Here is a 26,867-nt window from a genome sequence, read left to right as displayed (position 1 = left end):
TGGATGATATGACAAGCTGTACCCTTATTTATGTAAATTTAGATTAGCATTCGTTGTGGACCCATATCACTTACTGGCAAGACTGATATGATGAGAATCATAACTGAATTGTTTTGACATAACATGTCAAATAAAATGTCAGTGACTTAGCTGAGAGCGTCAAGCCATTTACTTTTCACAACACGCAGATGTGTTGCTGATGGCCTTTAGGGTTATTACCTGGCTCATAAGGTCCAATATAAAGTGGAGACTGACATGGGTTTAATTCTTAATTACTTAATAATCTAAGATAGAAACAATAGCCAGGAGAGCATAACAATGACGTGTGAGAAATGGTGCCACTGTGAGAGATACACATATCGACGGGGCCGGGTTATGTTAAAAAGTATAAATGGTTATACTTTGTTCATTGGTTCAAAGGTACCCCACACTTCTTTTTTGGTTGCTTGTTTGTTCTGGTATATTTTTCATTTGAACTGTTATTCTGCCAGAGTACTCATATTAACCAGATGGCATTGAACGCCCCATTGGTGTGTTAGAAAAACTCTTTTGTACATATGTTCCTTGAAGGGGTTTTTGGAGTGGTTCTTTTTCCACCGCAGCAAAGGGCTAGGAGTCGGAGAGGAGCTGCTGTATGTTTTTGTTATGATCGGATTGTGAAATAAAGCAGATACAGTGAGAAAGCAACTCCAGGAGTCATCCCTGCCTTAAAGTTGCAACATATCATGGCGAGCCAGCCAGGAGGAAGGTTTGAAGAACTTCCCGCACGAGAGTGAAGCAGAAGCCTGGTTAGCGCCATTAGCGGCTAACGTTAGCGCTACCGCACGGCTGAAGAAAAACCTTTCTCCAAGCACCGGACCTGAAATCTGACGGACTAAAGACAAGCTTGTGAGTACCCACAATGGAGATAGAAGCCCGACGAGATAAGATCACCGCCACACTCTGCCAGCTAAGTCGTGATCAGCTCATAGAAGTGGGTTATAAGGTGAAAGGCTTTGCTACACCGCTAAATGAGCCTACAAAAGACACTTCCAGACGCCAACTGATGAAAGTTATAGAACATAAACTGGACGAGGTGGAAAACAGTTATACACCAGACGATGCTGTACAGTTTGTGAAAGAACTTTTATCGTTTTTGGGCGAATATAAAGCTAAAGACAATACGGCCGAGAGTGATTTTTCCCGCCCTTCAGACGCAAGAGACAAGTATGACGAGCTGCAGGAAGAAATTAGAGCGATAGGGCAGAAACTCAAGATGGCGGACGCTGCCCCGAACCTGCTGTCTTCTAAAGTACCAGAGGTGACAATTCGCAGGGAGTTTCGCATCTGTGGCCAAATAGGTGAGGGAGGGCAGCGCGATCGGCTGTCCTATACCAACCTGCTGCATCAGATGGAAAATGGACTCCGCAAAGGCCACAGTGAGTCAGAAGTTATTGAAGCAGTGATAAGAGCCATCAATCCAGGTCTCAAACTGCGTGATATGCTTGAAATAAAGACTGATTTGACACTCACACAGTTAAAGACAATATTAAAAGGACATTACCGAGAAGATGACACATCTGATTTGTACCAAAAACTGATAAATATTTCCCAAGATCCAAAAGAGTCAGCTCAAGACTTTTTATTCAGAGCCATTGAGCTTAAAGATCGCCTCCTGTACGCATCCAAGGACAAAGAAGCAGAACACTACAGTCGGGACCTGGTAAAAAGGAAGTTTTTGAGATCAGTGGGTACTGGGCTGCAAAATGACAACATAAAGTTCCAGATTAAAGCCCTTCTTGACAACCCAGATGTGACTGATGAAATGCTGATTGAGAAACTAAATGAAGCTGCCAATCTCGAGACAGAAAGACTGAACAAGTTAAAGAGGAACAATACAAAACCACCAAGAATCAATGAGCTACATACTAGGGATGAACCACGCAGCAGCTCACAGATCCCCGCCACCAAGGAAGACAAGAAAAATCATCCTCCACCCGAAATGCACGACCTGGTGAAAGAGCTGAGGAACGAGGTTGCAGAGGTGAGGCAGATGGTTCTTGCTTCCCTGAACGCTGGCAAGTCGCAGACTACAAAGAGGACATCAGATGCTGCCGCGGGTACCTGGAGGAAGAAAGGCTGCAGGACCTGCCAGAGCAACGGAGAGGGAGACAACTGCACCCACTGCTTTAAGTGTGGCCAGCCTGGCCACATCTCCAGAGGATGCCGAGCTCCACTTCAGCTGCAGGGAAACGCCAGAGGGCCACTGCCACGGGACCAGCAGTGACCCCACCGCCACATCAGGAGTCCCGCCGCTGTGGTTGCTGCCACCAGAGAGAGTCGGTCAGCACCCCACTCCAGAGGTGTGCAGGCTGCTCATCTGTCAGTTACTGTTCTAAAGCCTGTCAGGGACAACACTGGCACCATCACAAACATGTATGTAAAGCGGTGAGGCTAGTTGAACAACATTTGAGGGAAAGAGAGAAAAAGGGGTGGTTGTCATACATGGGATATTCTGACCTTCTATCAGATAAGCAAGGACAAAAATTAGTGAAGCTGATTGGTAGACGAAAAATGGTGAGATGCACCTTTGACAATGTACCAGTCACCGCATTGTGGGACACGGGTGCACAGGCTACCGTAATAAATGAGAACTGGAGAGTCGAGCACTTACCTCACACCACTATCAGGAGTATACACAACTACAGTGCACGGTAGTTTGGGTAACTTAAAAAAAAAAAAAAAGGGTGTAATGTAACCTGGTACATAGTCCATGCCATTCTATTGTTCTCTATGGATTGTCGATTATAAGGTACATTTATGTCGGGACGACATTTCTCGAGTGGGGGAGAGTGTGAGAGATACACATATCGACGGGGCCGGGTTATGTTAAAAAGTATAAATGGTTATACTTTGTTCATTGGTTCAAAGGTACCCCACACTTCTTTTTTGGTTGCTTGTTTGTTCTGGTATATTTTTCATTTGAACTGTTATTCTGCCAGAGTACTCATATTAACCAGATGGCATTGAACGCCCCATTGGTGTGTTAGAAAAACTCTTTTGTACATATGTTCCTTGAAGGGGTTTTTGGAGTGGTTCTTTTTCCACCGCAGCAAAGGGCTAGGAGTCGGAGAGGAGCTGCTGTATGTTTTTGTTATGATCGGATTGTGAAATAAAGCAGATACAGTGAGAAAGCAACTCCAGGAGTCATCCCTGCCTTAAAGTTGCAACACCACTGCAAGACTACTGGGGTTTGCAGGGGGGTGCGAAAAGCAAAAAACATCACCGGCAGCCCAAATTTGAGTAGTACCATGCTGCCTTCTAGGGCTCATATGCAACAATTCCCTCTTTACCATTGCTTTGTGACTGGCAGTTAGTTCCAGTGACCCACATTTAAAGTAGAGTATTTACCATACTGTCATATGCCGGTCAGTGGTTTTCTCTACCAGCATTATTAGTTCAATTAATCTTCAATCACTTTGCCTTAAAGTCGCAGGTTATATAAGGTAAATAGTATTTCCAGGAAGGATTTGGTTACAGATAGGCAGCAAGATATGGTTCGCCAGCTCACCACTAACTTGCTCAGTCAACATAAATCCAATTTCCTGTTGTTTGAGATATTCTGCATTTCTTTGACATTAGCCTGCATAGCAGACGTGATCCCAGAAACCAAACTAGCCTTCCATCAACCAATCGTCCTACTGATGTTCACCACTGTTACCAAATGCATTCGTTTTCCCCTTTTGCCAGATAGAACCAGCTTTCTTCTGGCTAAGTGTTTGATGCCAGTGTCTTATGAGTCATAACATTTTGTAAAGGGAGGCTTTTCTCTTAGAACAACACATGGCTGCAGGTCCTAATAAGTTGTGAGCAGAAATAACTCAGTGATGTGTTTTCAGGGCAGAAAAATATTTTGGACCACACCACATAGTTGACAAGACATTTCACTCCAGTCCAAATATGCAAATCCCTAATAAACAACAGAACAGAATGAGCAGGATTCCCCCTAAGCAATGATTTTTTGTACCAAACATTATGGTAATGAATTTGTGAATTGTTGTAATAATCCAGTCTGGTGACTGATATAGCTAAAAAGTACCGTCTGGCTGCTTTGCTCCTAGATAACAATTCAAGTCATGCAAACTTGCATTCAATTAGAAAAGAAATCTCGCATACAAACAAATACATGGTTTACTTGCAACAAACAAAAGACAAAAGGGCAGTACTGTAGTAACTAGCAAAACTCCATCAACTAACTAACTAACTAACTAACTCTAGAGCAAAGCTAGAGCAGACATCTACACATCCTACTTTTAGAAACAAAACAATGCAGGGAAAAGAGCCATTCTTTTGACTCTAGTTTCAACAAAAGAACAGCATGCCCAGCCTGTTCCCTCTCTAGTAGATGCCCAGCTGGTCCCAGAAATCACATATATGGTTTCTGGTTCCGGCTTGCGTATGGGAACGCACAGTGAGGTTCATGACCAGAAAGCCACTGGTGTCAGAATAGCGCGGCCAAATAGGCAGACGCTGCTCCCGGCAGAAAGTTGTCTGTTGGCTCCTGGAGGAAGGGTCGCCGGTGTGAGCGAAGGCACCCCAGTAGCACAGCATTCGATTGGACAGCAGCTTCTCCGACGGTGACAGGGTGAAGTTGGCCACAGAGGCTGAATGAAAAAGAAAGGGCAGCTCTGCACCATGGCAGGAATGCTCATAGCAGAAAGTGAGACCTGACCAGACACTGCGGTCCGAGATCACATGGTCAAAAACATACATCCAGAACTTGCTCCCCGCTGCTGTGCCAGCACATGCTGACCTCCTCGATGGACATAAGAAGACAAAATCCGTAACAATCTGAGGAAAGGAAAATAAGAGGGAGATGGTGAGGTCACATTATTTATGTCTTAATTGTCTTGTTATTAAATGTTTTACAAACAAGCATGTTGCATGAAGATAAAACCCACTAACTCTGATGATCAGCATTGTTTTTCCTGTAGTAACACCACCTGATCTTTGTGGTTTTTGCAGATTAAGATCAGATAAGACTGGAGTAAAACATAAATTATATAACTCCAGAAAACACAACCTTACTAATAGTACCACCAAAGTCCAATCAGACATCCCATGGGTGGGTTGGCACAAAATTGTCTTAGTGCCTGAACTATAATGAAATTTGGCAAATCTACACTCTCAGGATGATTTGTAATGACTTTCACAAACCTGGACTTTTTATCAGCTTTATGAGGCATGGGAATAGAGAACCGGTTCTTGTAAAGGACCAGCTCCTAGTACTTTAGTTCCTTGAAATTGTTGTTCTGCTTGCCTATCGGTTCTATCTGAACTTGTGCAATAGTCTGCTCATTGTAGGAAATGTACCAGGGGAGTGTGTGGAACTGTAGTCTATAGGTTTATATTGTTAGCTGACAATTATGAGACAATGCGTTTCAGGTTGTTTTGTAACAACTGCATCACTTAAGTGTTCCGGGTAATATGTGCACTACATTACTTGTTTGAGCAATAACGCCAACACTGATCATAACAAACAGCTGAAATACCTTGAACATGCAGAAACATTTGACCACACAGCATGCACAACAAGAACGAATACATGAATGTCATGTCTTTGATATGCTGCTTAACGATGGTGGCCACTCTCAAAGTGCAGCCACTGAGAACCTAATGAAAGTCGATAAGAGAATCGATAAGATGAGGTTTATATGTGTATGAAAGACGCTATTCAAAATTGTAAAACAAGCCTTTTGCTTGACATGCAGTTCACTCAATATTCCTCCTACAGTAATGGATCAAATCTTCATCAAACAGTTTTTTCTGGAACAATAAATGGTCATCATCATCTCACTCTTCAAAGTGAAGTTACTAATGAATTGCCTTAAACTCGCACTCATGTCTCTGGCCCTCTGCTGTAGTCTCAATTGTGAATTTCAAATCTCAGTAAAGCTCGATGTTCACCTTACCATTTACGGCTTAGAGAAAAGCACTGTGTCTATTGGGTGCTGCTTTCTGAGTGACAAGTTGCTACCACAAAGTCCTTTAGATTTGCAGTCAGATCCACCATTCACATCTATGATGCTCACCTAAAGTTTGACATTGGCAAGGGTCATGTCAAGGTAGGTAAGCCCACCTTTGCGAAAACTGTCATTTACTTATGACCACTCAAGCTTTTCAAATAGTACTTTATTTCTGCACTTTACCCATCAGTGCAGTGTAAAATATTTGCTCCCTTCTGAATTCTTTTTTGCAAATTTGCCACACTTACAGATCATCAACTCATTTTAGATCACACACAAAGATTACCCTAGTAATTACCATATTCTTATTATATTACTATGTCTGTCTCGCTCCATATTACAGCTGAGATAGGCTCAATTCACCCCATGACCTTGAACTGGGGAAACAGAAGTGGGTGGATGGATGGATGGATGGATGCCTACTGCCTACCCTTTGCTTAAAGCCATAATAACCTGTGGGTTAAGGTTAAGTATGGACAAATTTCATGGCTGTATGTTCCATATGCTGGATAAGTAGCTCTATATTAATTAACTAGTCAGATACTAGTATTGAATAGTATTAAGCCTGGAAACAAAATGAAAACAACCAATCTGATTTAAAATTAAAGAAACATCCAAGTCGGTACTTTACTGCAATTCTTTTGGAGTTTGCCGTGTGTAGAAAAGAAAAAGAATAACTAATTAGCCTTGCATCTACAAAGAGATGGGCTAAGGGCAGAGCAGCGAAAATGTTGTTCCCTCTCGGCTAAAAAGAAGCAAAGAAAATGAAGGTAGACTGTCTTCTCCTGCCTGTTACCTAGAAACCAATGTGTCTTTTTCAGCAGCACACAACCTGCACCCACACAGCTGAACATCTGAAAGCTGAAAACAACTTGCTGACTTTGACGGGACTCTCTCTGTCTCTCTCACTCAATTCTTTTTATTTACTTATTTATTTTTTGCCACACAGGTTTATGATCATGTCTCACACATTCAAGGCAATACGAGCACAAGTTATGTTTATTATATCTTTTGAAAAGAATTTCTCCTCACAACTTGGCACTATTTTATCAACCGATTCACACTACAACCTGGGTTTGCCTCTTATCTGTATTTAATTTAATAACGGTACAGTACTCTGTTTTTGGTAACCACTGTCCTTGATGTAAATATGTAAAAATTGTGTATGTTTCTGTTCTGTGTCTTGTGTACTGTTTGTTTGTTTATGTGTCTTTATCGCTGCTGTTACACCCAAATTTCCCCTTGTGGGACAATTAAAGGATTATTCTATTCTATTCTATTCTTCTCTCTCCCCCGTCCAACTTGCTCTCTCGTTGCTAAAATCTGTTCTTGTTTTTGGGCACGCTTCTTTTCTCCAGTGTCAGATTATTGTCATGTTCAGAAAGAACAAATGCTTTAAAAATTCCATTCAGTAACTGTTGTGCATTTGAACGTATTCATCTATGGATGCCGATCAGGCACAACATTCTGAGCACTGACAGGTGAAGTGAATAACACTGATTATCTTTTCACTGTGGCACCTGTTAGTGCGTGGGATATATCAGGGAGCAAGTGAACATTTTATCCTCAAAGTTGACGTGTTAGAAGCAGGAAAAATGGGCTGGTGTAAAGATTTGACCTGGTTTGACAGGAGCCAAGCTGTGATAGAAGACGGGGCAGAACATCTCCAAAGCTCCGGCTTTTGTGGGATACGGTGGTTAGTATCTATCAAAAGTCGTCCAAGGAAGGAGCAGTGGCAGCAAAAGAGGGAACAATGCAAAATTACCATGTTACCAAAGGACATTTCAATTTCAATTACTGACATTTTTGTTTACATAAGAGAAGGCATATCACAACCATTTTCAGTAAATGTGGCCACTGAGGTCATGAGTTGGCTGTTCAGCAATGAACACTACTCATCTCCATACAGTTTCCAGGCCTTGACATCTCTCCTAGGCCACAGCCACCAGGAAGCTCTTTCCACCACTTTCCTAAATGAGTTCTTCTCTTGGGAACCCTTAAGCCTAATGTTATCTGGAGATTCCAGAATGGTTGAGCTGGGCCACTTCCATTGTAAGCAGTCATGTAATGCTGGACCATTTGCTGATACTAGATTGTTTTTTCCTAATATCCCACCTTCTGTTTTACTATTAGTTCCACCTTTGTGGTTTTATTTCCTACATGTGACCACATGATGACATCTGGTAAATACCACTTCTGAGACCTAGAGTGTTCCACCCAGACCGATCCTCATCTTCTACCCCTGGAATAACTTGCCCTTGCCTCTTTTCAGTAAAGTTGATTGTGTTCAATATATTGTTCTGTGTCATGGCACCATTGGTGCCATGGAGATAATGTTTGGGTTTTTTTAACATCCTGATAAGGTTCCTTTTGGGAATTTTTTTTAGTAAGAGATGAAGACGAAAGACAGATAGCAAACAGCAATCTGCTTAAATGCCAAGCTTGGGAGTAAAAAATAGGTTATGGCTCTTTTTCATTCAGGTTGTTTGATAAAACATCTCAAGGTGCACCAGAGAGGAGAGGTGCAGCATCTACGTCAGAGCCCAAGTATGAGATTTTTCCAGTCATCAGTAGAAATCACACAGAAACAACACTACCCAAGTTGCATCACTCTGTATAAAGCACACTGCAGGACAGTCCAAGCTTTGGCCTCACTAGGCAAAGCTTTTTCAGCTTAGGCATGTCAGGTTTGCTCTTTCATCATGGTGCACCCCAAAAAGTACTGTTCACACTGTGCTGTAGGACAAAAACAAGCTCAAGACCAAACTCTGAACTCTAGCTTGCTGTGTGCCTCTCACTAACTTTAGAGCATTATAGACTAAACCTGGTTAAGGGTCAACTTCCTGATTCTTGTCAGACTAGCTCACCAGACTTCAGAGAACTTTTTGATGTCTCTACTAGCTTATGACAATATTTATTTATTTATTGCATTTTGAGAGGTTGGCTAAGATACGACAGTGGTCTGCCTCTGGAGTAAGTACATTTGAACAGTTGGGGGAGCTTGTTTTGCTGGGCAGTTATGGTCCACTCTTCCTAAACGAGTAGCTACATACTTGAATGAGGAGAAAGTGAAAAATGCTTCTGATGCTGCAGTGTTGGCAGATGAGTTTACTTTGACAATCAAAGGAGGTTGTGGTTGGAAGCAGGGAGATTGTCTTGTTAGTTGGGAGAAAGGGCCAACAGAATGCAATTACTAAACAAGACTCTACCAGCGCAAATTGAAACTAAAGTAGGACATGCAATTACTGTTTAGGTGAAGGGCACTGGGAAAATGAGTGCCCTTTGTTGCAGGCTGAGGCTAAATCTGCACAGGGAACTCGTTCAGTGAAACATTGCCTTTGCAGTTTTGGCTGCCCCCATTGAAAGGAATAAGGTAATAGCTGCTGTGCAGGTTCACACTAGGTCTGCGATTACTCCTGGGATTATTCAAAGAAATTCACTGGATTTCCAGTTCACTGACCCAGGGTATAGACCATACGTATCTGCAGGTTTAGTCTCATTGGTGGGTCATGACCAGAAGATAGCTGTAAACATTCTTAGAGACAGAGGTGCTTTGGATTTATCATTTATTTATCCCAGTGTTGCCCTCAGAAATTGATACTGGTTGCTGTTCTAAAGTCCTGGGTATGAGTTGAAATGTAATGACTGTACCGTTACATCATCTGTTTTTGTCATTAGAGCTAGTACAGGGTGAAGTTGCTCTTGGCCACCATCGTTAAGCAGTATATCAACTCGGGCCGATCACCAAAACGGTCGCACGACTGAAAAATCGGCTCACAATGGGCCAAAAATCGCACAGTGTACGCCCAGCTTTAATGGGACATGCTTTCTGTCATCTCACATAAACTTAGAGCGGATGTCTTGAAGACGGCTCATGATTCCACTGCTGGACATTTAGGTGTTCAGAAAACTTATGACAGAGTCCTTTGCCATTTTTTTGGGCCAAAACTGAAAAAGTTCATTTCCTTGTTCATTAAAACAGGTCACATTTGTCAAGTGATTGGAAAGCCCAACCAAGCAATTGAGCACCTTTAGTCAAGTCAAGTCAAGTCAAGTCAAGTCAAGTCAACTTTAATTGTCAATTATGCCACATGTACAGGACATACAGAGAATAGAAATTTCGTTACTCTCAAACCCTAGATGAAATAGCAAATGAACATTTAAATATAAGAGAGTGATTAAAAAATGCAAATAAAATAATTAAAAAGTAAAAATTTTAATAATTACAATACCATTTTACGTATAACAAGAAAGCTATGCAATATACAATATACAATATTCAAGTAAGGGTAAATGACATTGAGTGTAAACCAGGCAGAGTAGTGCAAATAAGCAAATAGTGCAAATGGAGATTTAGTAATATACGGTAAGAGATAGTGTAACAACAAAGTCTTATGAGGTAATGGCAGTCCAATGCTCCACAAAGTGACTGGTAACTGGTGCAGGCCAGTGAGTGAGTCAGAGAGTGTGTGTGTGTGTGTGTATGACAGAGTTCAGTGAGACCGTGGAGGAGAAGAGGGGAGAGGGGGCAGAATCGGAAGGGAGTTAAGCTTCCTGACAGCCTGATGGATGAAGCTGTCCTTCAGTCTGCTGGTCCTGGCCTGGAGACTCCGCAGTCTCCTCCCTGATGGCAGCAGCTTGAAGAAGCTTTGCATTGGGTGCGTGGGACCAGCCGCTATGCAAAGGGCTTTTTTAGTGAGACGGGTGCTGTAAATGTCCTGGAGGGAGGGGAGAGAGACACCAATGATCCTCTCTGCAGCTCTCACTATGCGTTGGAGGGTTCTATGACAGGACGCATTGCAGGCTCCAAACCACACAGTGATGCAGCTCGACAGGATGCTCTCGATGGTGCCTCTGTAGAAAGTGTACATGATGGGGACTGGTGCTCCTGCTCTTCTTAGTTTGCGGAGAAAGAAGAGACGCTGCTGTGATTTCTTGGCCAGTGCTGTGGTGTTGGTGTTGTACGTCCAGGAGAGATCCTCTGTGATGTGCACACCCAAGAACTTGGTGCTGCTCACTCTCTCCACAGACGCTCCGTCAATGGTCAGAGGAGCATGTTGGGTGTGCTTTATGTCCCATCCATCCATCCATCCATTCGCTTCCGCTTATCCTTTTCAGGGTCGCGGGGGGCTGGAGCCTATCCCAGCTGTCATAGGGCGAAAGGCGGGGTACACCCTGGACAGGTCGCCAGTCTGTTGCAGGGCTAACACACAGGGACAGACAACCATTCACACTCACATTCACACCTAGTGACAATTTGGATTATCCAATTAACCTATCCCCACAAGCTGCATGTCTTTGGACGGTGGGAGGAAGCCGGAGTACCCGGAGGGAACCCACGCAAACACGGGGAGAACATGCAAACTCCACACAGAAAGACCCCGGCCTGATGGTGGAATTGAACTCAGGACCTTCTTGCTGTGCGGCAACAGTGCTAACCACCGTGCCACCGTGCTGCCCTACCTTTTGAGCATTTGCCGATTGATTGTGTGGGGCCGTTACCCAGGTGAAAGGCAGGAAATATGTACTTATTAACAGTGATGTGTTTAACTACTCGCTACGCAGCTGGTTACCCAATACCCAACATTACCAGAGAGCAGTGGTTAAAGCCCTGTCACAGGTTATCTCGGTTTTTGGTATCACAAAGATTGTTCAGAGTGACCGAGGGACAAATTTCACATCAAGTATGTTCACAGAAATATTGAAGCTCCTTCAGGTAAAACATGCCCAGTCCAATCCTTACCATCCACAAAGTCAGGGAGCTATCGAAAGGTTTCACCAAACCTTGAAGTCCTGTTGCGTGCTTATTGTACGGAAGTGGATCGTGACTGGAAGGAGGGACTGCCTACCAATAACTGTTGGACGTAGAAACCAAAACAATGAGGGACTGGCTCATGCTAGTGGTACGAGAAGTTACTCAGGCTGGGACTGGGTTCAGCCCAAATTAATTGGTTTGTGGTCACACTGTTCAGGGTCGACTAGCAGTTTTACAGGATGATTGGAAGACACTGCGGCAGGTGTCAGATCGAAATCATCTGGTTGCTACTCCCAACCACAGAAGGAAATCACTTTTTCATGCATACCTGTTAAAGCCTTATCATGTCTGTGCAAGTGGTGCAGAGGATGTTACACCAATGCGCGCCTGGCGATTCCATTTTACAGGGACATCTGAGTCACCCAGTAACTTGGTTGCTTTGTTGGGATTGTTGGCTACTACAGATAATTCTGTAAGAATTTTCCACTGTAGCTTCTAACCTTCTCGGCTACAAGCTTACGATTTTTTGGACGCCACCTTGTCAGGAAGGCTTTCAGGAAGTGAAAATTTTGATTTCCTCTGTACCTGCTCTAGCGGCTCCCTGCATGGATAAGCCACTCAAACTACAGGTAGATACTGGTATGGTGGGAGCCGAAGCTGTTCTGTTGCAGGAGGGGGAGGATGGAGTGGACCTTCCTGTCAGTTTTTTCTCCCAGAAGTTCAAATTATACCAAATGAACTACTCGATAGTGGAGAAGGGCGCATCGGCTTTAATATGGGCTCTACAACATTTTGAAGTGTATGTAGGGGCAGGGGGGAATCCTGTTTTAGTTTACACAGATCACAATCGCCTCACCTTCCTTCATTTTCTTCAGAATCCCCAGAATCCCAATCAGCGTTTGAGATGGTGCCTTTTCTTTCAGCCATATAATCTGGAAGTTTGACACATAAAGGGAGCAGACAATGTTTTGGCTGATGCATTATCAAGGGCTGTGTCCTAGTAATACAACTTCAAGTGTTGGCAAAATGTTAACTAACGTCATGGCTGTCTAAGCCCTATTTTTATGGGTGGGCGCGTGATGGCCTGGTAGCACTGTTTGGGCCCTTTTGTGTTCCCTCCCCGCAGCACTGGTCAGATCGTTAATGATCTAACAGCACATGAGCGGTGGGAATGACCGGAGTATAAAAGCTAGATCCTGTAATCTCTCTGGCCTTCACTCTCTCTTTGGGAGGCTGCTCGCCAACCTCCAGACGCTTTTCTTTCCAAGCTCCTTGGACTACGATGACCTGGATGACGAGAACCTTCACAGACATAAAAATCTGTACCACGTCATTTCTAGTAGTCTGACAGAAGCTGCCGCTTTACTGAAACTGCTCATAGTGATGGCAGCACTTCACACAGAGTCGATGAGCTTGTCAGTGATTCAGCTGAAATTCCCTCGCTTACAAAATCAAGTCTCATTTTTCCTTAGGACAGCAGAGGTGTTTATAATTCTGCCATAGCGAGACTTGTCACAGAGCTCATAGACTTGGTTAGTGGGGTTTTCAATGGGAACGAAGTTGATTATGTTAGTCGTATTGTTCAAAATGCACTCAGAAATACTGTGTTTGTCTAATGCAGAGAAAATGTATATACTCCATAAATATAAAAATTGTAGGACTAAAACTGCTCCATCACTGCTCCATCCTGCTCCTGCCCGCCTACAGGCAGAAGCTGAAACAGGAAGCTCCAACCCGGAGGGCGGTGCACTGTTGGACGGACCAATCGGAGTCTGCGCTGCGGGACTGTTTTGATCACACGGACTGGGAAATGTTTCACGTGGCCGCCAGAGACATTGATGAATACACAGACTCAGTCTGTGGATTTATCAGGAAATGCGTGGAAGATGTCGTCCCATCCAGAACAGTCAAATCCTTCCCAAATCAAAAACCCTGGATTAACGGAGATGTTCGCGCGGCACTGGCGGCACGGAACACCGCCTTTGCCTCCGCGAACACATCGGACTACAAACACGCACATTACCAACTCCGGAAGACGATCAAAGCAGCCAAACGTGAGTACAGGGACAGGGTGGAGCAACAGTTTGACAACCCTCGGAGTATGTGGCAGGGACTAAACACGATCACAGACTTTAGAGGGAAAACCAGCACACCGCAGACCACGGCCTCTCTGTGTGAGGATCTAAACGTATTCTACGCTAGATTCGACACAGCGAACACCATGAGACCGGACAGTGTGCGCACCGCGGATGACGTCAGTGCGCACACTGTGTCTGAGGAGGATGTGCGGAAGTGCTTCAGGAAGGTGAACGCACGCAAAGCTACTGGTCCGGACGGGATTCCCGGCCGCGTCCTCAGGTCATGCGCGGCTCAGCTGGCTGGAGTGTTCATGCACATCTTCAACCTTTCCCTCTCTCTGTCTGTAGTCCCAGCCTGCTTCAAAATGGCCACCATCGTCCCTGTACCCAAATCCTCCACCATCTCCTCATTGAACGACTGGCGACCTGTAGCCCTGACCCCCATCGTAAGCAAATGCTTCGAGAAGCTGGTCAGGGACTTCATCTGCTCTGCACTACCCGACTCACTGGACCCTCTACAGTTTGCATACCGCCACAACAGGTCCACTGATGATGCCATAGCCCTGACACTACACACTGCCCTGTCACACCTGGAGAAGAGAGACACGTATGTGAGGATGCTGTTTGTAGATTACAGCTCAGCATTCAATACCATCATTCCCTCGAAGCTGGACAGGAAACTGCAGGATCTAGGACTGAGCAGCTCCCTCTGCAGCTGGATCCTTAGCTTCCTGTCTGACAGACGCCAGGTGGTCAGACTGGGCAGCATCACCTCATCCCCCATCACACTGAACACTGGTGCTCCACAGGGGTGTGTACTGAGCCCTCTCCTGTACTCACTCTACACCTACGACTGCACAGCCACTAACAGCTCCAACATCTTTGTGAAGTTTGCGGACGACACTACAGTGGTGGGTCTTATCACCAACGGTGATGAGACGGCTTACAAGGAGGAGGTCAGCGCCCTGACCCACTGGTGTCAAGACAACCATCTCACCCTCAACGTCGCAAAGACAAAGGAGTTGATAGTGGACTTCCGGAGGTGCAGAGAAGTACACACCCCCATCACCATCAACGGCGCTGCTGTGGAGAGAGTGAGCAGCTTCTGGTTCCTTGGAGTACATCTGGCTGAGGATCTTACGTGGTCAGTACACACAAACAAAACAGTGAAGAAGGCGCAGCAGCGCCTCTTCTTTCTCAGGAGACTGAAAAGATTCGGCATGAGCCCCCGCATCCTCAGGACCTTCTATCACTGTGCCATTGAGAGCATCCTCACTGGATGCATCACCACCTGGTATGGCAACAGCACCGCCTACAACTGCAAAGCTCTCCAGCGAGTAGTGCGGTGCTCTGAACGGATAATTGGAGGTGAGCTTCCCTCCCTCCAAGACATCTACAGGAAGCGGTGCCTGAGGAAAGCGGGGAGGATCATCAAGGACTCCAGTCACCCCAGCCATAAACTGTTCAGACTGCTTCCATCAGGAAGGAGGTTCTGCAGCATCCGGTCCCGTACCAGCAGACTGAGAGACAACTTCTTCCACCAGGCCATCAGACTGCTGAACACGTCATAGACACCTCAGCTTCACTACTGGAACTTCAACATTATGCACTCCATACTGTACAGTAATGCCACTTGTTTTGCACATATTCAACTCTGTATATTTTATATATTTTATTATTATTATTATTTTATTTTATTTTTTTACTATTTAATTTGTAAAAATGTGTATACACACACACACACACACACACACACACACACACACACACACACACGTAGGAAAATATTTAGTATACACATCCAGAAATGCATACACTATTATATATTGTACATATATTTATTAGTTTCAGGTTGGCCATTCTTGTATTTTGCTCGTTTGTGTTGTTGTGTTTGCACATCTCTGTTGCTTGTGGGGCTCGCACACAAGAATTTCACTCGCATGTGCTGTGCCAGTGTGCCTGCACATGTGATGTGACAATAAAAAGTGATTTGATTTGATTTGATTTGATTTAAAGCTGAGCTCTCCACATCTGCTTCCACTGTGACTGGTTTGCGCTGACCCCTGCGGGCCTCAGGAAAAGTGGCATTTATAGATAAGATAACTCTTTATTGTCATTGCACAGTCACACATAGTACAGTAGTACAATGAAATTGGAAAACTGTCCTACGTCGGCACTACATATAACACAACACGACACGATATGACACACCGCAACGCAACAAACAACACAACACAGTATATTAACTTATTATAAAGACACACAGTGTGTGTACGTGGAAGAGTAAGCTCCTGTTGTAATTTCACCAACTCCCTGCTGCAGAGTGAACTGCGACTGAATATTAAATATATCCAGCAGTGTCTCCTCCTGACCGCCCTGGAGTTCCCTGGGGGAAGATACCTTCCATTCTGAATTGAAAAATGTGACAGAAACCTGCTGAAAGAAAGAAGAGTCCTGCACTGCCATGAACTTTATATTTGAAATGCTAACTCAGACCTGTAAAGTCTGAGGTGCATGTTTCACAGAGCATTTCACAATCTGACTTTGGGGTGAATTTGCTGGAAAAATCATTTCTGCTATTGAGTTAAGACACACCTGACTGCTTCAGACCAGCAAATCTTTTGCTTCAGTGCAGAAGTGGGCACAGCTGCTAATGATCAACTAATGAAGTGCCTTTGATTATCAGCCTCTTGATTCCTATAGAAGCTGTAAGGTTGTACTTCATTTTCCTCATGTGTATAGCTAAGGAATATATGAGGTTTGCTGGTTTTATTGGTGTTTATGATTTAAATTCAAGCAATAAATGCATCTTTCTGAAAGGTAAAAATGTTTTGCATGATTTTCCTTGGGTGGGAAAAGGCAGCACATAACCACAAACACTCACATCTACACCTACAGCCCGTTTAGAACATCACCTGAGACGGCCACAGTGAAACATGAAGAACATGAAAACTCAACAAACACTGCTGGAAGATCAGAAATCCAAAACCTTCTAGCTGGCAACAGTGCTAACCTCTGTACACCATACTGAGACTGAAGTGTGGAACCAAGTCTTCCAAACATACGTTTGGACAGAAAAAGAAACTTTCCAGTTAGTAAAAACGCAGCAAACGCTAAACATTAGTGTCACACGTGTGAAAAACGCAGCTCAAAATGGCAAAACAAGACTGATGCCATGTCATCAGTATGCTTCTTTAATTTTGTGGCAATTATACCTCTAATAGTTCATTCTGAATTATTGCAAATATGATGATGGTTATTTATAAGGTAGAACATATATATTTTACTTTTCAGTAAGTCGAAGTTACCCCCATGGCTCAGTATCGTTTTGCTTCAAAGCCACAATTTTGGAAAACATGCTACCAGTAATGGTACTACTACATATTGCAAGATAAAAAGCTGGCTAGCTGCATGTTTAATCTCAATCTGGCACTTGTATTTATTGCAGTTTATCTTGATTTTTGGACAGATACATTCTGACTTTGGATATTTCATTTTTTGCTTTGTTTAGTCTTTCTGGAAATAGCTGGCGTTTTAACTGGAAAAATCTCCAGCATGTTTGCCAGCTAGTTCCTGACTTTATTTGCTCCCGACAGATAGTGCTGAGTATACCTCAGGCTATTTACTCTGGATTTATTAAAGCTCCCTCTCTGAAAGCAGCTACTTGAAAATGAGGTTGATGACATCAGTGAGACTAAACCATAGCTGTTGGACGTAGGAACCAAAACAATGATGTAAGTGATGCTAAAACACTCAGTGGGGAACTGCAAAGTCAACAGCTAATTCTCTGTGGGTCAGTCACAATGACTAACACTGCTCATATTACATGTAGCAAACGTATTACAGTTTTTAACATCAGTGATTATGACATTATTTAAGATTACACTCAGGTGACAGTTGTTTTTATATACTTAGTTTGAGCTGATGCAGTATAACACAGGCTGCAAGAGATTGTACCTTTATGGAGTTTACAATCTTATAATCATTTTGAAGGCCAATCAGAGTACGTCATTCTAAGAGATGTTTTTGTTATTCACTCTACTTCCAGTCATTGCTTCCTCCTCTGGAAGCCTGTCCTCTACTTCATCTGTGATTCCTCAGCTCGTCCCCCTGTCATTGTAGATGTTCAGGAGAGACGAGTTGCTTCTTAGTGGAGCAGTCAAGCTGAATCTCAAGCAGACAACCTCCCTGACTCCAGGTGGTCCCAATGATTCACCCATACAAATGATGGAGGTGAGAAAAAAAATACTGAATGAGAGACAGTGGAGCTGTAGCTCCCTCTGTAGGCAGCGTTAAAGCATGTTGTTTGATTTCCACTGAAATCTGGAAGGTTACTTATAATGCCAAAGTTTGATGCGTGGTGAAATCTTCCTGTCTTTTCAGTCTGGTCATAAGGAAATGCAACATTTATTTCAAACCAACTTCAGCAGCAAGAGTTCAATTGTTTTCAGTTTCCCATCACTCATTACACACAGACAGGCGGCAGACAGTACAACACAGCTGGGTCCTCATTACACACCAAGCACTGGCCAGGAGGGTTATCGATCCATACGTGATGTCCTGCCTCACACAGCCACGCAATGAGTAGTTATTGATGCATGTGTGTGGCAGAGTGTGTGTGAGGATTTACTGTTCAGTCTGTGAGCAAGAGGAGGAATGGAACAGAACAAAACCTCTTCAGATGCAGCTCATTATGTAAATGCATCCTTTTTTTCTTTTACATAAGCTGTTTGACTTCTTGAACACAGACAGCGCATTAGGTTTGTAGAGATGTTCGGCTCTGCAGGTTCTTGCAAATTATTGGCTGAATGTAAAGCTCCCTGACACTTTCCTGACAGCCACCAGATAGAACAACGATAGAAACGAAGCCACAGCAAACGGAGGAATATTAATTATATGCAATTTGTCGGATCAAAAGCAGCATGCTTCAGAAACTTCCCCTTCTGTGAACTGAATATTTCTCTATTTCTGTGAACTCTTCTTCAAGTGTTAACCAGTGCACCCTGTAGCAGAGGAAATGCAAGCAAGGGACTCTAGATAATTAGCCTTTGGTCTCTTCAAAACTTTGTCTCTGGCAGGCAACCATAATTATTGTCATAATTTCAAGGTTGGCAATGGAGGCTAGGGGTTACACTTTTAATGAGTGAGGGAAAACATTTCCTCTTTATATAGGAACAGCAATAATAAATCACAGTAGCATGGCAGGAAAAATTCAAAACAGCTTCTTTAAAAGCTGTTTTGAAAGACATGGCATTTTGTTAGCACAGCCTGTCAAAGCGGTGAGTGAGAGGAAGGACGCTAGCATCAACTAGCTAGCCGGTCGTCACGGCAAAGCTACAAGAGCGTCTCTCAGCATGGCCCGAAAAAAGTTCTGTCAGCCGAGGAAGGAGACGATATTAAGAAGTCGCTGGAGTTTATGACAGAGGAGATTTCTACTGTCAAACTGCAGCAGAAAGCCATCCTGGACCTGGTCGAGGAAGTTAAGGCTCTCCGCATCCAGAACGCCGAGAAGGATCGGCGGCTGGCGTACCTGGAGAACAGAGTGGCGGATTTGGAGCAGTACACCCGGATGAACGATGTTATCATCACGGGGCTTCGCATCAAACCCCGGTCATACGCCCGGGCGGTCGCCACTGACAATGTAGGAGGGCCAGGAGAGGAAGATGTCAACTCCACGGAGCATCAAGTGGTTACCTTTCTACGGTCCAAAGGTGTGGAAGTGGATTATAACAACATTGAGGCTTGCCACCCTCTACCCCGAAAAAATGACAGTGACAAACCAGCCATCATTGTGAGATTTGCAAACAGAAAACAGAAAACAGCACTGTTAAAACAAGGAAGGAAACTGAAAGGATCCGATGTCTTCATGAACGAACATCTGATAAAAAGAAATGCGGACATTGCCAGGAAAGCACGTTACTTGAAGAAACAGGGAAAAATTCAAAATACATGGACCACCAACTGCAAAGTATTCATTAAACTCAATGGAACACCGGAACAAGCCAAAGTGTTGGTCATCAGAAATATGGAGGAGCTGGACAAATACTGAGGTCAACTTACTCTGGAGGTATGAATACACATGTGACGTGACACACAACACAACACATGGCACAGTCCAAAAGAACTTCATCTGCATCCGGCAACAATATCAACATAACTCATTGGAATCTCTTTATGATAATCTGGAACTGAGAACATTTCGATACACAGACCATAATGTTCTAGACTTAGAAAAGGATATAGACCCAGAAAATAATTTCTACTACAACATCAGCTGTAACTGCTGCTACTTCACTGATGAACAGTTTAAGCACACCATCAACACGGAAAATAAATTATTAATAATCCATTTTAATAGCAGAAGTCTGTATGCCAACTTCAACAATATAAAGGAATATCTAAATGAGTTGACAAATCCATTTGGAATTATTGCCATTTCTGAAACATGGATCAATGCGGAGAAAGGAATGGACTTTGGACTGGAGGGATATGAAGTGAATTTTGTAAATAGAAGGAACAAGAGTGGAGGGGGAGTAGCTGTGTATGTGGATAAAAACCTAAACTACAAGGTGGTAGAAAGTATGACAACTGTAATTGATAATTTACTAGAATGTATAACAATTGAAATTTATAAGGAAAAAGAAAAAAATGTAATAATTAGCTGTATATATAGAACACCTGGCTCTAGTATTCAAGTATTTAATGACTTCATAGAGGAAATATTCTCTAAAACAAATCAAAAAGTTATGTTTATCTGTGGTGATTTTAATATTGACCTGTTGAATCCAAAAAAGCATAAAATGAGCGACGAATTCCTAAACACTATGTACAGTTTGAGTTTACATCCTAAAATAACCAGGCCCAGCAGAATTACACCACATTGTGCCACCTTACTTGACAATATTTTCACTAACAATATGGAAAACAACATTGTGAGTGGATTATTAATTAATGACATCAGTGATCACCTACCAGTTTTTGCAGTTTATGACACTAATTATAAGAAAAATCAGCATGAAGAACAACTGAGATACAGACGTGTAAGGACAGAAGAAACTATGACTGCATTTAAGAACGATCTATTAAATCAGGACTGGGACAAGGTGTACAAAGAAGCTGATATTGATATTGCATATGGCATATTTTTAAGAATATTCATGGAGTTGTACGATAAAAACTGTCCAACAATAAAATACAACAGAAAGCACAAATATTCAGATAGACCATGGCTCACTAAGGGTTTACAAAATGCATGTAAAAAGAAAAATACACTCTATAGGGAATACCTAAAACAAAGAACAAAAGAAGCTGAAAATAAATATAAAAAATACAAAAATAAGTTGACCAATATTATACGTGTATGTAGAAAGGAGTATTATAGTAAAATATTGAACAACAATAAACATAATATGAAAGGAATATGGGTGTTTTAAACGGTATCATTAAAAATAATTCTGGACAACAAAGTTATCCACAATACTTTATCGATAATGGCAATATTATGGAAAACACTGCTGATAAGGTCAACAGCTTTAATCATTATTTTGTAAATATTGGACCAAAACTGGCAGAACAAATTCCTGAGTCACTGCCATCAGTAGAATGTAGTGAAAACCTGATTGATAGGAACCCTAACTCAATGTTCCTCACATCAGTGGAGGAAAAAGAAATAATTGACATTGTACACATGTGTAAATATAAAACATCTACTGATTGTAATGATATTGACATGAAAATCGTCAAGAAGGTCATTGAAGGAATTGTAGGACCTCTAACATATATTTGCAACTTATCATTTCAGACGGGAAAAGTGCCAAACAAAATGAAAATAGCTAAAGTTGTGCCGCTGTATAAAACCGGGGATAGACGCCACTTCACAAATTACAGGCCTGTTTCTTTACTACCACAATTCTCCAAAATCCTAGAAAACCTGTTTAATAAACGATTAGACAAATTCTTAGATAAATATAAATTACTCTCTGACAGTCAATATGGATTCAGATCAAAAAGATCAACATCTCTGGCATTAATCGAATCAATTGAGGAGATTACGAATGCTATAGATCAGAAACAGTATGCAGCTGGAGTATTTCTGGATCTCAAGAAAGCATTCGACACAATCAATCATGACATATTAATTAATAAACTGGAACGGTATGGGATTAGGGGGGTTGTACTGCAATGGGTGAAAAATTATTTAAGTGACCGGAAACAATTTGTGAAGCTGGGTGTCCATTCCTCATCATGCTTGGACATTGCTTGTGGTGTTCCACAAGGCTCTGTACTGGGTCCAAAATTATTTATTATTTATATAAATGATATTTGTAAGGCATCTGATATATTAAAATTAGTATTATTTGCAGATGACACAAATATTTTTTGTTCTGGGGGGAATCTAAAGGAGCTGCTGGATACAATTACTTCAGAAATGTGCAAAATTAAAAAATGGTTTAACAGGAACAAACTATCGCTAAATCTAAGTAAAACTAAAATTATCTTATTTGGGAATTCCCTTAGAAATGCACAAGTGCAGATTCATGTAGATGGTGTGGAAATTGAAAGAGTACTTGAACATAAGTTTCTTGGTGTGATTATAGATGATAAATTAAACTGGAAGTCTCATATAAATCATATACATAACAAAATTTCAAGAAGTGTCTCAATCTTGAGTAAAGTAAAACACATTCTGGACCACAAATCACTCCACATTCTCTATTGTTCCCTGATTGCACCGTATTTGAATTACTGTGCAGAGGTTTGGGGCAATACTTACAAATGTTCGCTATCATCAATCTTTATATTACAAAAAAGGGCCATAAGGATAATCCATAAAACTGGTTACAGAGATCATACAAATCCACTATTCTTAAAATCAAAAATTCTAAAATTCACAGATCTGGTTCATTTTCTCACAGCACAAATTATATATAAAGCAATAAATAACCTGCTTCCTGACAATATTCTAAAAATGTTTTCTAAAAGGGAACGGGGATACAATTTGAGGGGGGAATTAAATTTAAAACATCCTCGTATCCGTACAACATTAAAAAGTTTTTGCATCTCTGTGTGTGGAGTGAAGCTGTGGAACAGACTAAGTAAAGATATGAAGCAATGTCCAAGCATGGCGCAGTTTAAAAAGCGGTTTAAGGATATGGTTTTTACAGGGTACAGGGAAAAGGTAGAGATTTGATAGGGTGTTCTTGTCTAATATTTTCATGTGTGTGCGCATGCACAGGTTTGTTGGTATGGATATATATATATAATTGTAGGCTGTGTATCCTTGAGGTGTTAATGGGGTTATTGAAAATGTGTATATGTGCGTATGTGTGTATATACGTATGTATGGATAGATAGAAACATATATGTGTATATATTTAAAAAAAAAAAAAAAAAAAATTACACATAACATATAATGTAATTGCAAGGAGGTATTTCTGTAGTCTATTGATACTAGATAGTGTAAAAGGGGTGGGATTAAATAAGCTTATGCTTCTTCCTGCTCCTTTTTGAACATGGACGTTATTTGGAGTTGTGGTTGCTCGTTTTCCTTTTGTTTGCTTTGTTCATTTGTCTCTTTTAATTCTATTTTTTTTTATACTTTTTCAACATGTTCAAAATAAAGATTCAATCAATCAATCAAAAATACATTTCCCAGCAATGCTCGGATATTTGCACTGACCCCCGGTCCTGTGAAGAAGCACCCTTCACGAAGAAATGCAGGACAGCCTCACTGCACAGTCAGCTGTGACTGAATACTAAATAGGTGTCACCTCCTGACCCGCTCCCAGAGGCTGACACCTTACACTATTCATCAAAATCGCAGCCAGAATACTGCTCGGGGGTTTTCTCATTTTTCCCTCATCAAAATTAATGATAAACACAGCACACAAAGACGTTTATGCTAGCACATGCCAACATCAGACAATGTTGGTTTGCTTACCAACCATCATGTTAACCATTACAAATATCTGAAGCAATTTATCATAAAATTAGTGTCCGCTGGAAATTTAAGCAGTCATGAATAATTATTGATCTAAATCTGCTACTTCATGCTGCTGGTATGAAAAAAAAGACTACTACAAACAGCTGTAAGTGACATGTCTCCAAAGGTTGATTCTGTCCTGGCCTGACGAGGTGGCTCTTCTGTGTTGTGCCATCCGCTTCGCCAGAGGTTGTTTGGTTTCCCCGATGTATAAATCCTGGCAATCCTCCTGCACTTACCAGCGTACACTATGTTACTCTGTTTGTGTCGGGGGACCCGATCCTTGGGGTGGACCAGTTTTTGGCGCAGCGTGTTTTGGGGTTTAAAAGCCACAGAGACCCGGTGTTTAGAAAAAATGCGTCTCAACTGCTCCGATACTCCTGACATATATGGGATCACTACAGGTTTTTGCTTAGGCAGCGATTGTCCTTCTCTCCTGGATCGGCTGGAGCTTTCTTTAGGTGCCTTTCCAGCTTTGACAAAAGTCCAGCTGGGATAACCACATTTACTCAGGGCCTTCTTGATGTTCTTCTGCCTCCCTGGCTGCTGTGTCCGTGGGGATGGTGTTCGCTCTGTGTTGTAGCGTCCTGATGACGCCCAGTTTGTGCTCCAGTGGATGATGAGAGTCAAACCTTAAATACTGACCCATATGCGTAGGTTTCCGGTACACGTCAGCTTTTAGATGTCCCCCATTACTGATGGAAATCTCACAGTCTAAGGAGGCTAACCTGCCACTTTTCATGGGGCCATTTATGTGATATAAGATTGGAAACCTGCAGTCAGCTGAGACTGAAGAAGTCACCTGGATGAGTGACGAAATGTTTCTCCAACTGAAAACGCTACGTCCAGATGGACTTACCTGGATGATTGAGAATGCATCAAGACGATGTAAGTGACATGGATTTTCTCCACCTGTTAAGTATGAGTGTGTGAGATAGAGATCAAAACCATGAGAGCTGTTGAAAAACTAACAAGCTAGCACAGAGAGGACCTACGCACCAACCAGCATGTTCAAACCAGAAATTGAACTTCTTTTACATGTGGACTACATTTGACCTGTTTTCAGTGTTAAACTGCACACCAGCCCTACCTATATAAAACTGAGGCTTAAAGTCAAACATTGCATCCTAATAATATGGCACCATACTGGCACTTTTAAATATTTGCCAGTATGGTGCACTTTATATATTTAAAGTGGTAAAAGGTGTAAATTTTGATCATTTAGATTATTTCTTTTTTTTTCTTTTTTTCTTTTTTGCATATATAAATATTAGACAAAGATAGTGGGTTGTATGGAAGCCCCAAACGCAATTTCATTGTTCTTGACAATGACAATAAATAAATACTACTACTACTACTACTAAATACAAAATGTACTTTTTAAATGATGATTTCGTTTAATGAGGGATAGAAGCTATCTAAAGTCATACGTGAGAAAGTAAAAAATCTCAAAGAAACACCACCATCATGCCATATTTTGAGGAAACTTGAGAATAGATGAGAAAAACATTCTGGAAAAGTTTACAAGGTCGTTGGGAGGAAAACTTTGAACAGTGGTGAAGTTCTCTCCAAAATGACTCCAAGCACAAACACAACTCATCCAGGAGACCACAAAAGAACTGAGAACAACATCTAAACAACTGCAGTTTTCTGTTGTCTCAGTTAAGGTCAAAGTGTTCATCATTTACAATCAGAAAGCGACTTGGCAGAAATGGCATCTGTGTTCTAAGACGAAAATCACTGCTTACTAAAAAGAACAATAAAAGCTCAACTCACATTTGCTAAAAACTGATGATCCCCAAGACTTTGTGAAAATATTTTCTGGGTTGATGGGACAAAAATGAACTTTTGTTCAAGTTTTGTGTCCAGTAATCTCTGGCATTTCATTAAAAAAATATCAAATAGTCAAACATGGTGGTGGTAGTGTGATGATCGGGGCTGCTACAAGACAAGACTCTCTGCCAGAAAGTGCTGAAGGAAATGCCAAAATGCTTTAGCAGGGCTTTAAACGGGTCATTCAAGTTTGAAAACGTCTGCAAAATTCTGCAAAACAAAAGCAGGCCGAAATTCCTCCCCAGCCATGTGAAAGACTCTTTTCCAATTTAAGAGCAATACTAACACTAAAAAGACGGTATTAAACTCCTCTTACCTGAGCCAGCATATTTCTGTGGTCAGCATCCCTGTACAGGGGCAGGTACTTGTGTAGGATCTGTAGGGTGTGTTGTTTAAAGATGGCTGTGATGTACACGGTGCACTCCACTGTGGAGACTGGCTTGTTGAAGACCCCATACGCAAACAGAACCCCCTCCTCGGACGTTGTACCTGCAGGACAGAAAACAACATTACTCTAAAGAAACAAGTAGATGTCTGTGTTGCCTGTGGACTTGCTGTGATTCTTCTGCCCAATGGCTTTTCTGATTGTCTCTGTACTTAAAAATCAAACATTGCCTTCAGCTTTGTCATGATGTCGGAATTTTCATATCAAATAGTTGTATAACAAGAACCAGTGGGAGTTAAGCAGAAAGCTGAGAGAATAAAATATAAATCCTGAATAATAACAGTAATAATACAATGTGGTTTCTCTTATTGCTCTTACCCAGCAGTATTGGCTTTTCTTTCTGCCAGTGCCCCTTTTGAAAGGCAGTGACAGCCTGCTCTTTGATTAACTCCCCATCGATATACGGACCCCACGTCTCAAAAACCTCCAGAAACCTGAATGGGTTCAAAATCTTGGAACCTGGGATCAAAAACAGATTGGCAAGTTAAAACACAGAGGGAGAAAAGTATATTAAGCAATGCATCGTATGCAGTGTTATAAAAACTCAAAAGCCTATTAATGTGATTTGTTTGTCTAAGGAAGGGAGCTAAACTTCTTCTCCAGAGTGCATTTTCCTGCCTCAATTATAAGCTATAACCGTGAGTTCATCCATCCTGAAAACTGCTGTCGATGATGTAATCACAGTGATACAGATCAATAACAATGTCGGGCCTGCAGATATATCAAATTTATTCCTTGCTGTTAGACAGTAAAATTACTCTAATTGCCC

The 26,867-nt window shown here is 42.0% G+C and overlaps 2 protein-coding genes across 2 annotated transcripts in view; one reads left to right on the top strand and one right to left on the bottom strand.

Annotated features, from left to right (window-relative positions):
- Positions 1-4,377: 4,377 nt before the first annotated feature.
- The window catches only part of LOC146614465 (cAMP-regulated D2 protein), a 28,533-nt gene continuing 6,043 nt past the window's right edge, over positions 4,378-26,867 (bottom strand). The window contains exons 6-8 of the mRNA XM_085376144.1: positions 26,417-26,557; positions 25,970-26,142; positions 4,378-4,830 (exon numbers count right to left, since the gene is read on the bottom strand). Coding sequence (XP_085232270.1) covers positions 4,378-4,830; positions 25,970-26,142; positions 26,417-26,557 — 767 coding nt within the window. The remainder of the gene's footprint in view (positions 4,831-25,969; positions 26,143-26,416; positions 26,558-26,867) is intronic.
- Positions 19,204-19,981, top strand: LOC146614466 (uncharacterized). Its single transcript, XM_085376145.1, has one exon. It carries the CDS (start codon positions 19,255-19,257, stop codon positions 19,885-19,887), a length of 633 nt encoding a protein of 210 aa, XP_085232271.1. The 5' UTR covers positions 19,204-19,254; the 3' UTR covers positions 19,888-19,981.

The sequence above is a fragment of the Diplotaxodon limnothrissa genome, linkage group LG17 (assembly GCF_057381915.1).
Source record: "Diplotaxodon limnothrissa isolate DT_005_m linkage group LG17, D_limnothrissa_male_GT1.1, whole genome shotgun sequence".
NCBI lineage: Eukaryota > Metazoa > Chordata > Actinopteri > Cichliformes > Cichlidae > Diplotaxodon > Diplotaxodon limnothrissa.
Note: the sequence above shows the minus strand (reverse complement) of the source record. Positions and strands in the feature narration are given on the sequence as shown.